The 11,231-nt window shown below is 46.0% G+C and overlaps 2 protein-coding genes across 6 annotated transcripts in view; one reads left to right on the forward strand and one right to left on the reverse strand.

Annotated features, from left to right (window-relative positions):
* The window catches only part of Slc16a6 (solute carrier family 16 member 6), a 20,100-nt gene extending 8,881 nt beyond the window's left edge, over positions 1-11,219 (reverse strand). The window contains exons 1-3 of the mRNA XM_015504855.2: positions 11,038-11,219; positions 3,754-3,992; positions 809-952 (exon numbers count right to left, since the gene is read on the reverse strand). Of these exons, the coding sequence (XP_015360341.1) occupies positions 809-952; positions 3,754-3,985 (376 nt within the window). The 5' untranslated portion in view covers positions 3,986-3,992; positions 11,038-11,219. The remainder of the gene's footprint in view (positions 1-808; positions 953-3,753; positions 3,993-11,037) is intronic.
* Positions 1-11,231, forward strand: part of Arsg (arylsulfatase G) — a 120,369-nt gene that overhangs the window by 16,076 nt on the left and 93,062 nt on the right. The window lies entirely within an intron of this gene.

Here is an 11,231-nt window from a genome sequence, read left to right on the forward strand (position 1 = left end):
AGGGTGGGAAGGAAGAAAAGATTGAGGGTTTCTGTGTGTAGGTTTTTAGAATAAGAAGTGTTCTGCGAGCCCTGTAATTCATCCTGGAGAAAGGTATCGTAGCAAAGAAAAGTGGGTTTATTAAAAGTCGAGAGAAGCTGGGTGCATTGGGCATCGGCACATTCTGTAATCCTAAGTACTTGGGAGGGTGAGGCAGGAAAGTTGTCAAATTTGAGGTCAGCCTGGGCAAGTCAGTGAGATCCTATCTCAGACAATACAGAGGGCTGGCGATGCAGCTCCGTGGCATGCACAAGGCTCTGAGTGTGATCCCCAGCACTGGAAAATTAATAAGGTTATTAATAAATTAATAAAGCTGTTCATAGTTGTTTGGGGAAGTTAGGAGCAATAAAAACTAGGATTTATATTGGGAAATAAATATGTCTTTTGGCAGGGGTAAACATGAAACCACGGAAGTATGCAGATTGAACTAGCCACCTCAGATCAGTCAGGAGCAAGGTCTGCACTCCTTTTGGAAGTCTTGGGTTGTGAAATGACGTCTTGGTTGCATACTAGAGCAAAAGAGCAGCTGATCTTCATCGCTGGTAAATATTAAAAGAAGAAGAAACAAAACCTCTGGGGCACTTGAAAATAAGCTTCCCTGGCCCCTGCAGTCTACACGGGGGCGGGAAACCTCAAGACCCCTGATCCCAACTGTTATTAATATTAAAGAACTAGAGAGAGGAAAAAGAGGATTTGGGCTTCATGTCTTCCCGCCCTTCCTTGTCCTTCAGACTAGGTGTCTCTGAACATCTGAGCTGGGGACACTCACCCGAGATGAGCCCGATGGTGATGTACATGTGGTAAACCTTCTGGGAGAAGGAGGCGGCCACCATCCCGGTGCTGACCAGCAGCCCTCCTGCCATCACCACCAGCCGGTGTCCAAAGCGGTTGCTCAGGATGGTGGACAGGGGAGCTGCAGGAAAGGGACAACAACATCAGAATGACCCCAAATGACCCGTTTATTCCTGGAGGCTGGAGTGTCGGCTCCAGGGAGATTCCTACCCCCGCCCCCCAGTTTTGAACAGGGAGCGAGGATGTCAAACACACACTACATTTCATGTGGTGGCGACTGAGGCCAGTTCAAAAATTATTTTAGAATTTGTTCAAATGAAACAAGATTTTCTGGGCTCTTTAAAGAGAAATCCAAGGTATAGCCGGGTGTGGGCGTGCACACCTGTGATCCCAGTTACTCAGGAGGCTGAGGCAGGAAGACTGCACGTTGGAGGACAGCCCAGGCAACTAGGACACTGTCTCAATAAACAAACAAATAAATAATAAGTAAATAGGGTTGGGGATATAGCTCAGTGGTAGAGTACCCCTGGATTGAACCCCCAGTGCCAAAAAAAGTAAACGGCAGAGAGATTGGGGGTGTAGCCCTGGGGCAGAGAGCTTGCCTTGCATGCATGGGGCCCTGTGTTTGATCCTCAGCACAGAATAACAGGATAAAATTTATATCTCTATCTTTTTAGATTATATCTCTATTTTTAGATATTTGAAATTTATATCTATATTTTTAGATCTCAGCCTACCATGAGCATCTCCAAAATTAAATATGCATTTATGTTATTCTATTATAAAAATTGTGGTCTCCCCTTGCTGGTTAAGGTGACACATGCCTGTGGTCTCAGCAAAACTTTGTAACTGAGGCAGGAGGAACACAAGTTTGAGGCCAATGGGGGTCTCAAAATAAAGTAAATAAAAGGGGCTGGGCTTGTAGCTCTACTATAACAAAACAAAACAAAACAAAACAAAAAGCAGACACCTGCTTTTCCTATGATTGCTTGGATCATTCCCCCCTCTACTCAGTTCACACCTGGAAAGGGCCAGCAATGGGGCAGGTGACTCCAGGGTGGCTGACGGACCATGTGCTCAGGTCTATAGGCTTTCTCCCCTGGGACCCTTCAGTTTAGCAGATGAGTTTCCTGGTTCCATGCGACTTAATATTGCCTTGAGTACAGTGAGATAGGTGAACTTTTGAGAGCCTGGTCAAAGAGGAACGTGCTGAACAGAAGGGTGGGTAAAAGGGACTCGGTTTTCTTGGGCTTAGTCCTGTGTATCTATCGTTAGGTGTTAACATGCAAATTAATATTGAACAGAGCTAATGATGAAATCCCTGCCATCATTTTGAGCCGGTATGTTGTCTCAAAGTCTTGACAGCTGGAATATTATTTAGAATGACTTTCTGGTATCGTCGTATTAACTGGAGTTGATTGCATTGTTAGCTTTGCCTATTAAAGAGCTCAGATTTAAGCATTTATGTTTTCATTTTCTTTAGATTATCAAAATGTAAAATTTTGGTTCTCATTTATTTAAATTATCTTCCTCAGTAAGTGAGCATTCCACAGTTTGGAAAGGAAGTCTTAATAATTAAAATGAGCTGGGGATATAGCTTAGTTGGTAGAGTGCTTGTCTCGCATGCACAAGGCCCTGGACTCAATCCCTAGTCATTGCAATGATGATATTATAATAAAAATAAAAATGAAAGTAGGATCTAGTTAATCAAACTTATAAATAAGAGATGGTATGAAGACCAGCAAGACCAGAGATTCCTGCTCTCTCCAGATGGTAAAAACCCACAAGGCAGCCTTTTAAGACACTATATGGGTAAAACCGAACTATGGTTAAAAGGCTTAACTTCAGTGATCATAATGGTTGAATGAAAGGACATCAGGGTGAAGTCGTGCGTAAGGCTGGCCTGGCTGGCTCTCCGACAGGAGCCCTACCCTGCGGCTCTGTCCTCTCAGGAAAGCCTCAGCATTGCCTCTGATGGACAGATGAGTGCAGCAGCCTTAGCATGTAAGTCCAAGGAGGCCACGCAGGACCTGGTGAAAAGCAGTCTGTTAACGATGATCCTAAAACCCCATTTATTTTATGCTGTTGGATCTGAGACTACTACACAAGGATGACTCATTAAGGCCCTTTAGGGAATCAGGCATTTGGAATTCAGTGTTCTTTAGGACACTGTGATCTTACAGTGGTTCCTCGGTAGCCATAGGGCATGGTTTTAGGACCCGTCCCCACCCCCAGGACACCAAAATCCAGGGATACTCCAGTCCCTTACATAAAAATGGCATGATATTTACCTAGGCATATATTCTCCTTACTTGAAATCACCTCTAGATTACTTATGTTACCTGATACAATGTACGTAACACATATATAGTTGTTATACTGTATCTGTTAGGGAATAGAAGTCAGGGCAGGCTTAAAGCAGGCACCACCATGGCAGGCCTAAGGCCGTGGTGCTGCAGGTTGCAAAACACCATTTTCAATCTGCAATTGATCGAATCTGTGGGAGAGGAACCCCTTCATAGGGAGGGCCCACTGTATACCTTTTTACCCCTCCCCCACCTCTCTTCTGCACGTAGCCACATGTATATGTTTCCAGCCTGTTTTCAAAGCATGTTTTTTATGAGACCAGGGCTTTGAATGTCAGGCATTTGGGATGCCTCTTCTTTAGACAATGACTGTGCATATCTTCATAGAACTGGTTTCGCTGCGATCCTCAAGGGCACTCCTGAATCCTTAAGCTATAAGGAAGGCTTTCATCAAATGCCTCTTGTTTCTTGCCAATCCCGACCCTCTGAAAACTATTACTTAATTGAAACCAGAAAGGGCCCAGGACATCACAAACACACCTGCTCCTGTCACATCGTCAGGCAGATTGAAAGGGGCGGGTGCTTACATCGTGGCTGGGCTGAAAGACATACTAACCTGTAAACGTTAAGACGAAGACACATATTGACACTATCCATGAGATCGTGCTGTTGGATTCATCAAAACTGTTCATCAAGTCATTAAAGAAGACGCCGAAGGTCTTGATGATACCATAGGAAAAGACTTCCACGAAGAAAAAAGAAACAGCTACCGCCCAGCCCCATCCTCCGTCAGGCACTTGAGTGTACACATTGGCTCTGGAACAAAGCTTTGATTTCATCTGGGTCATTCTTAACCTGAAATAAAAAGTTTTTTAAAAAAAAATTTAGATCAGCAATAGCAGGAGGGCTGATCTTGAGCAAATGATAAGAGACACCACATTTCTTAGGTTGTTGGATATTTAAATTATGCAGTTTGTATCATCTTTAGACAATTTAATATCTATTTGTCTGCCCACCTATCTTTGAACTACATTCCCAGGTGTGTTTTTTTGTTTTTTTTTTTGAGACAGGGTCTCCCTAATTTGCTGAGGCTGGACTCCAAATTGTGATCCTCCTGCCTCCTGAGTTGTGATGGCTCTTGAGTTGCTGGGATGACAGGTGTGCAGCACTGAGCCCAGTAAAGCAGAGTGGCCCCAGTACTGATGCTAACCTTAAAGACAAGTGAGGCAGAGACAGGCTGAGCTGGCCCTAAGGAATGCTCATTAGAAATTAGGCCTAGGAGCCAGGCCCAGTGGTGCACATCTATCATTTGCCCACTTGAGGTGGCTGAGGCAGGAGGATTGCAAATTTGAGGCCAGCCTGGGCAACTCGGTGAGACTGTCTCAAAATAAAAGGGCTGAGGATGCTGCCTCAATAAAAAGGCTGAGGATTGAAATTTCAAATAAAAAGGCTGAGGACTGAACCTAGAGCTGAGGATTGAACCTGGGTTCAATCCCTAGTACTGCAAAATCAAAAAACTAAGAAGTGAACCTTCAAACAGGGAAGCCGAAGGGGCAACACTGACAGTTCATCTGGCACCTTCCATAAGACAATGGCTCGAGACATCGTATGTGTCCTGCTGGATGCCACAGGCCATTGGGATCATCCAAGTCTTCGTGCTCCCATTTTGCACTCACTAAGCAACATTCGGATTCTGATTTGGGCTCCCATGTAGCTGTACCTATGTGGTCAGAACCTACCTATGGGCCAAACTATGGAAATCCTGTCTTCTGACAGTTTGTTCCGCGTTCTTTCCTTAAAGGTGATCCCCACTTGGTGTATTAGCTACTCAGTTTCAGAGCACATGACAAGTCTTCGAGAATGCAGTGACTAATTAACCTGTCTGGGCAATGCCCTGTCTGGGCACCAGCTACCCCTGACCTCCCTAGGCCTTTCCATTCAAACTGCAACAAACGCTGGTCGAGCAGACCTGGGCCGTAACACCACAAAGAAAGAGGTGACACTGTTCAGTGTGGGAGGAGGCGGGTTTAACCTGAGTCTTCTTGAGTGGACTCTAGCATGTGAATTCTGCAAAGTCTTTGAAGTTACGTTTACTTTCAAGCAATGATATATTTTATATGTTATATATTTTATATATGTATATCTTTTAGCTCAACTAAAAATTAATGATATTTATAATAATAAAGAACCCAGGGCCATGAGAGTTCTTAATGGCCACCAACCTCAAGTTTGAGAATTCTTTACAATTAATTATAGAGCTATGAACAGGTGAATTTTTAGGGTGCAAGCATTGCTAAGGGAAAGGTCTTCCCGGTAATGCAGGCAACTGAAAAATAACAGGATATAAGCTCGGCTGTGCAGTAGGCTTGCGATTCCTGGTCATAAGTTCTAATAATCTTGACTTCATAAAATCTGAAACAGCAAGCTGGGGTGCAGGGGCGCACACCTGTCATCCCAGCTTCCCAGGAGTCTGAGTCAGGAGGACTTCAAGTTCGAAGTCAGCCTCAGCAAGTTAGCAAGATCCTATTTCAAAATAAAATATTAAAAAATGGGGGGCTGGGGACGTGGCACAGGGTAGAGCACCCCTGGGTTCAGTCGCCAGGACTGCAGAAATCAGTCATCTGCACGAAAAATCCGACTGAGCTTCACATCTCCATTCGCTTAGCAGCCTGGTCCGTGGCAAGGACCCAGCGCCCACTCTTTGCACTCTGGTACTGTTAAAATACGTGGACGCGTGAAATAGGGCGTAAGATGCTTCAAGAAGCCTGTGCTCTCTGCAGCAAAGGCCCGTGTGGGCACGCTGTGTCATGCCTGAGGGCAAATGGAAAGGTGGCCGGGCGGTGAGAGCGCTCCAGATGCAGGATGACAGCTAGCGTCACCGTCCTTCTCCCACACAGGAAGCAACTGACCTAAGTGGGCCGGAGCCCTCCAGCAAAGGGCTTTCACAACAGCCCGCCCTGGCTAGCCTTTCCAGAGGAGGCTGCTGGGGCAGAGGAGTGACAGCAGCCCTGGGGAGGGCGTGCTGGGGAAGGAGAGGGCGGTGGGGGGCCTGCGGCAGTCAAGACCTTGGCCTTGGTCCCATGCACAGGGCCGCAGGTTTGAACTTTCCCCTGTGAAGCCCACGGCTCCTTTAATAGCCTCTAAACTGGCTCCCCGCGTCTGTCTGGTTCGATGGACCTTTGGAAATACTGCATCATCCGGCCATTTTTTTTTCCCTGCTGTTTTTCCAATGGCTTTCCTTTTGCTGGAGGATGAGACCCACTCATTAGGCGGACGGTCAATATCCCTCATCATTGGATCCCAGCCTGTCTTGGGAGCTGAGTTTCTTCTGGTTCCAAGACTCGACTCACCTGCCACGGTTAAAACGGGCCCTGGGGTCTGCAGCCACCCAGCCTGTGGCCATCCAGGCTCCTCTCCCCCTAAGGCTTCCTCTGACCAGCCGCCTCCAGGGGCGCTCTTCTTCATGGGACAGTGTCTTTAAGGGATGGGGCTATCACTTACTTTTAGGTATTGATCTTACTTCCTCAATTAAATTGTAAGCTCACAAAATCCAGTGCTCCGCTCTCTGCTACCCTGCTCCCGACCTACGCAGCTTTGATTTTAACAAGGAAGTACCTATTATTGGGTGCCAAAATCTTTTGCTTTCACTGTGAGAACGCTACAGTGAAAAGATGGACAGATGGTTTCTGCCTCCATGGACTAAAATATTTATTGATAATGACACGAAACCTTGAGAATGAAATGCTCTCTAGTTAAAAACCATTCAGCCACATCTTTCTAGAGTTCAGCATGTTTCCTTGTCAGGACCATGTGGCTACAAAATCCAAGGTCATGTTGGCATGGTTGGGTTCCAGATTCTAATCTTTTTTTTTTTTTTTCTTTTGGTACTAGGGATTGAACCCAGGGATACTCCATTACTGAGCCACATCTCCAGCCCTTTTAATTCTGAGACAGGGCCTTGCTAAGTTGCTGAGGCTAACCTTGAACCTGCAATCCTCCTGCCTCAGCCTTCCAAGTTGCTGGAATTACCGTTGTGGGCCACTGCACCCTGTATCTTACAGTTTTAATGGAGAGCTCAGGATCAATTTGAACAAAAACACTGGGAACTGGGCATACTGGTGAACACCTATGATCCCAGCAACTTGGGAGGCTGAGGCAGGAGGATCATAAGTTCAAGGCCAGCCTCAGCAACTTAGTGAGGCCCTAAGCAACACAGCAAGACCCTGTCTCAAAATAAAAAATGAAAAGGACTGGAGATATGGCTTAGTGGTTAAGCATCTCTGGGTTCAATCCCCAGTACTCCACCACATGTGCAAAAATTACAGCATGTTGAAGCTAAAGGGAGTTTGGAGCTCATCTTTGTACTGTCCAACTCATTTTGAAAATTCAGAGAACCAAGCCCTGGAGAGTGAAAGGACTTGATCAAAATGGTCCAGAATCAAATCTCCTGACCTTCCCAGGGATTCTGCTATCTTACAAAGCAGCATTTTTGAGCTTTAAAAATTGAAGCTGGGGCTGGGGCTCAGCAGTAGTGCTCTTGCCTGGCATGTGTGAGGCACTGGGTTCGGTTCTCAGCTCCGCATATGAATAAATAAAATAAAGGTCTATCAACAACTAGAAAAAAAAAACCAGTTGAAACTTTTGCATTTAGCACTAAGTTCTAGTAACCAACTGATTTCTCAGGCCAAACCTGGTGCATGGCCCAAGCACAAACTGAGCTAAGAGGGAAGAGCAAATGCTAGATGGTTATTGCAAACATGGGTGAGCACTGGTTATATCTGATCTATGATAGCTGCTTAGCAGACACTGAACTTTTGACTTCTGTTTACCTTCAGGATTCAGTTCCTTTATTTATTTATTTTAAACTCTTGCCTTACGTTTGTGCTACTCTTTTGTGGCTAGATTCAAATATAACCTTCAAGCTGCGTGTGGTGGTGCACACCTGTGATCCCAGCGACTCAGTAGGCTGAGGCGGGAGGATTGCAAGTTCAAGGCCAGCCACAGTGATTTAGCTGGACCCTGTCTCTAAAACCAAAAAAAAAAACAAAAAACAAAAAACAAAACAAAAAAAAAACCAAGGACTGGGGATGTGGCTCAGTGATAAAAGCATCCCTGGGTTCAGTTCCCACTACCCGACCAAACCAAACTCCACAACCAAATATAAGTTTCACCTACATTCTTGGGTTCTTGGAGGATACAGTTTTCCTTTCTTATTACTGGGATCATCATAAAGATAAGAAGGCACCCTGAATCTACTCCTACTCCAAAAGTTTATGGCTTTACCATCTGAAATATCCTATGTCCTATTATGTCTAGCTTTGAGGGTAAGACCACAGCATTGTCTCATAACAGAATAACCTGGTTTTGAAAACTTACCAGGTGATAATGCCTGCATTTTGCACATAGCAGGCACCTGCAAGGTAATCAGCTTGCTCTTTCTAATTCCAGTGCCCCACACATCATTTGGTATATAATAGGTGCTCACTAAACATTTACTGAACAAAATGCAATGCCTCCTTATAAAACTGAGTCACGTATGAAAAAGTGCCCGATTATAGAATAAACTCGTAGACTCTTCTCCTTTTCTTTCTTCCATTCATTTCAGCTAAAGGCTTACTGGCTTTACAAGTTGTCTCTGCCTCTGCCAACGAAGAACTGAGGCCTAAATTTTGAGCTTAGTTACTTGGAAGCCTCTGTGAATTCTAGAATATGAAAGTTACCTGTCTGGTTTTGTGGTTTACCCCATGGGAAGGAATACTAGGTGGCTTCCTATGGATATAAGTGGCAAGGCAAGCTGAGTGGACCACTTCTTGATATTCAGTGTCCCCAACAGGTAAAGGAAGAAACTGAACTAGATTTTGATCTCAGATCTCTTCCGGTCCTAAGAAAAGGCAGTTCTGATAGCCTCTGACCCCAGCTTACCCTCCATCCTTCCCAAGTCCTTTGAAGGCAAGGCCCAGGGGTTTATCTTTTTTCAAGCCTTCAGGCAGTAGTTGAATATCTGTTAATCTTTAATTGGCTGAAATCACTTCATCCCTAAATTTCATCATCTGTAAAAGCAGACTAGGCAAGTCTCTGGCAATTTTCTAGCAGTAAATTCTACAATTCTAAGTGCGGGTTCCCAGAAGTTAACTTTCCTGCACCCCAATGTTCTTCTGAAGGAATCAGAATAACAAAATGTACTAAGCAGTTTGGAATATTTCCTGGTAGTTGGCTATCTACGTATCTCCTTGAAGAAAAGAGCTGGGGTGGTGGCACTCTCCCATAATCCCAGCACCTCTGAAGGCTGAGGCAGGAGGATTGTAAATTCTGGGTCAGCCTCGGTAACTTAGCAAGACCTTGTCTCAAAAAGAGAAAGAAAAGTAGGGGGAAAAAGGTGTCCCCTTAAGTCAATGGGTATTGAGGCTGGGTGTGGTGGACCATTCCTGTAATCTCAGCTGCTCAGGAGTCTGAGGCAGGAGGATTGGAAGTTCAAAGCCAGCCTCAGCAGCTTAGAGAGGCCCTAAGCAACTTAGGGAGATCCTGTCTCAAATGTTTTAAAAATAATAATAAAAAATATGGGCTGGAATAGGGCTGTGGTTAAGTGCCCTTGGGTTCAATCTCTAATACCAATAAATAAAAAGGTTGGGCGTGGGACACATACCTGTGATCCCAGGGACTTGAGAGGCTGAGGGAGGAGGATCGAAAAGTTTAAAGCCAGCCTCATCAACTTAGTTCGGCCCTAATCAATTTAGTGAGATCCTATCTCAAAATAAAAAAGGACTGAGGTTGTGATTCAGTGGTTAAGCCCTCCCTGGGTTCAATCCCAGGTACCAAAATAAGTAAGTAAATAAATAAATAAAAATTCAAGAATGAAAATATAAATAAATAAATGAGTATTCTGCTAAGGCTTGGAAATCTGATCTACGTGGGATCTTCACTGTGATTTAATTTGCTGAGAAAAGATTTGACCTAAGGGCATCATATTGGATTATAGACCTTCTGAGTGCTAGTTGAGGGTCAGTTCAGAGAAGAGTTCAAAATGCAGGCTTTTTAGATGGAAGCAGGATGGCTGCCGTGCATGTAGGCAGAGCTTGAGCAAATGCACGGGGACCCTCCAGTGTTTTTAAAGACCAGCCTGGAGAAGAACATACAAGAGGAAATGAGGGGAAAGGGAAAAATAATACAAGGGGGAGAAATGAAGGTCAGTAGAGGGGGTAGAGAGAGAAGAGGGGAGGGGAGGGGAGGGAGGGGGGATAGTGAGAGGATGAGGAAAGGGTAGCAGANGCGGTTGGCAGCCCAAGAGAACCTTGGAAGTTGCGCGGGACCCGCCGTCAGCCGCTGACAGTTCAGAACGTCCAGGTGTGGGACCCGCGCTCCAGGGGGAGATCCCTGCCCTCCCCCGGGGTAGACACGGGCGGGCGGCCGCGGGATGGTGTGTCGGGGATGGAGACCGGGAGACCCACTTTCCTCGCGCTGCCTCAGTGGCCGCTCTGCGTGCGCGCGCGAGTCTGGGGAAGGAAGGTACCTCTGACATTTCGCTCTAGCGACGCGCACGCAACTTCATGCGGGAAATCCACAGCCGGGCTGAGCCCGCCGCCCCTGACTCCCCCAACAGCCTGGAGCCCCTCACCCGGGGTGGGGGGCACTCAAAGACCCGGCCAGGTATCTCCCCGGACCCCAACTATAGCAGGGTCATGGACAGTCAACTCTCAGCTGCCCACACTGGCAAGAGCGCGTAATCCTGGTGGCCCTGAACATTCCCAACTGTCAGAATATTTTTCGGAAAAAAAATCTCTCCAAAATGCTAAAATGTTAAGTCGTTTCCTCCGCCTCCCCGCCCCAACACATATATTTTTAAAAAACAATCCATGCCCCACAATCAAACTTTTAAACATGTAAAATAATAAAACCAACTCACCAAGTTAGAAGGGAAGAGAATAAACCCCAAAAGGCTCCCAATAAGGCGGAGGCTTGGCCTCCCCCTCCTTATAAGCCGCTCGGTAACATGAGAAAAGGATTAACCCCTTAGGGCGTGGACCCGAGTCTATCCCAAGTTGGCTCTGGCCGGCCGGTGAGCCGGAGCACCCTGGCCCCCCACCCACTCCCTCGCCG

This window comes from Marmota marmota, unplaced genomic scaffold (assembly GCF_001458135.2).
Source record: "Marmota marmota marmota unplaced genomic scaffold, marMar, whole genome shotgun sequence".
Lineage (NCBI taxonomy): Eukaryota > Metazoa > Chordata > Mammalia > Rodentia > Sciuridae > Marmota > Marmota marmota.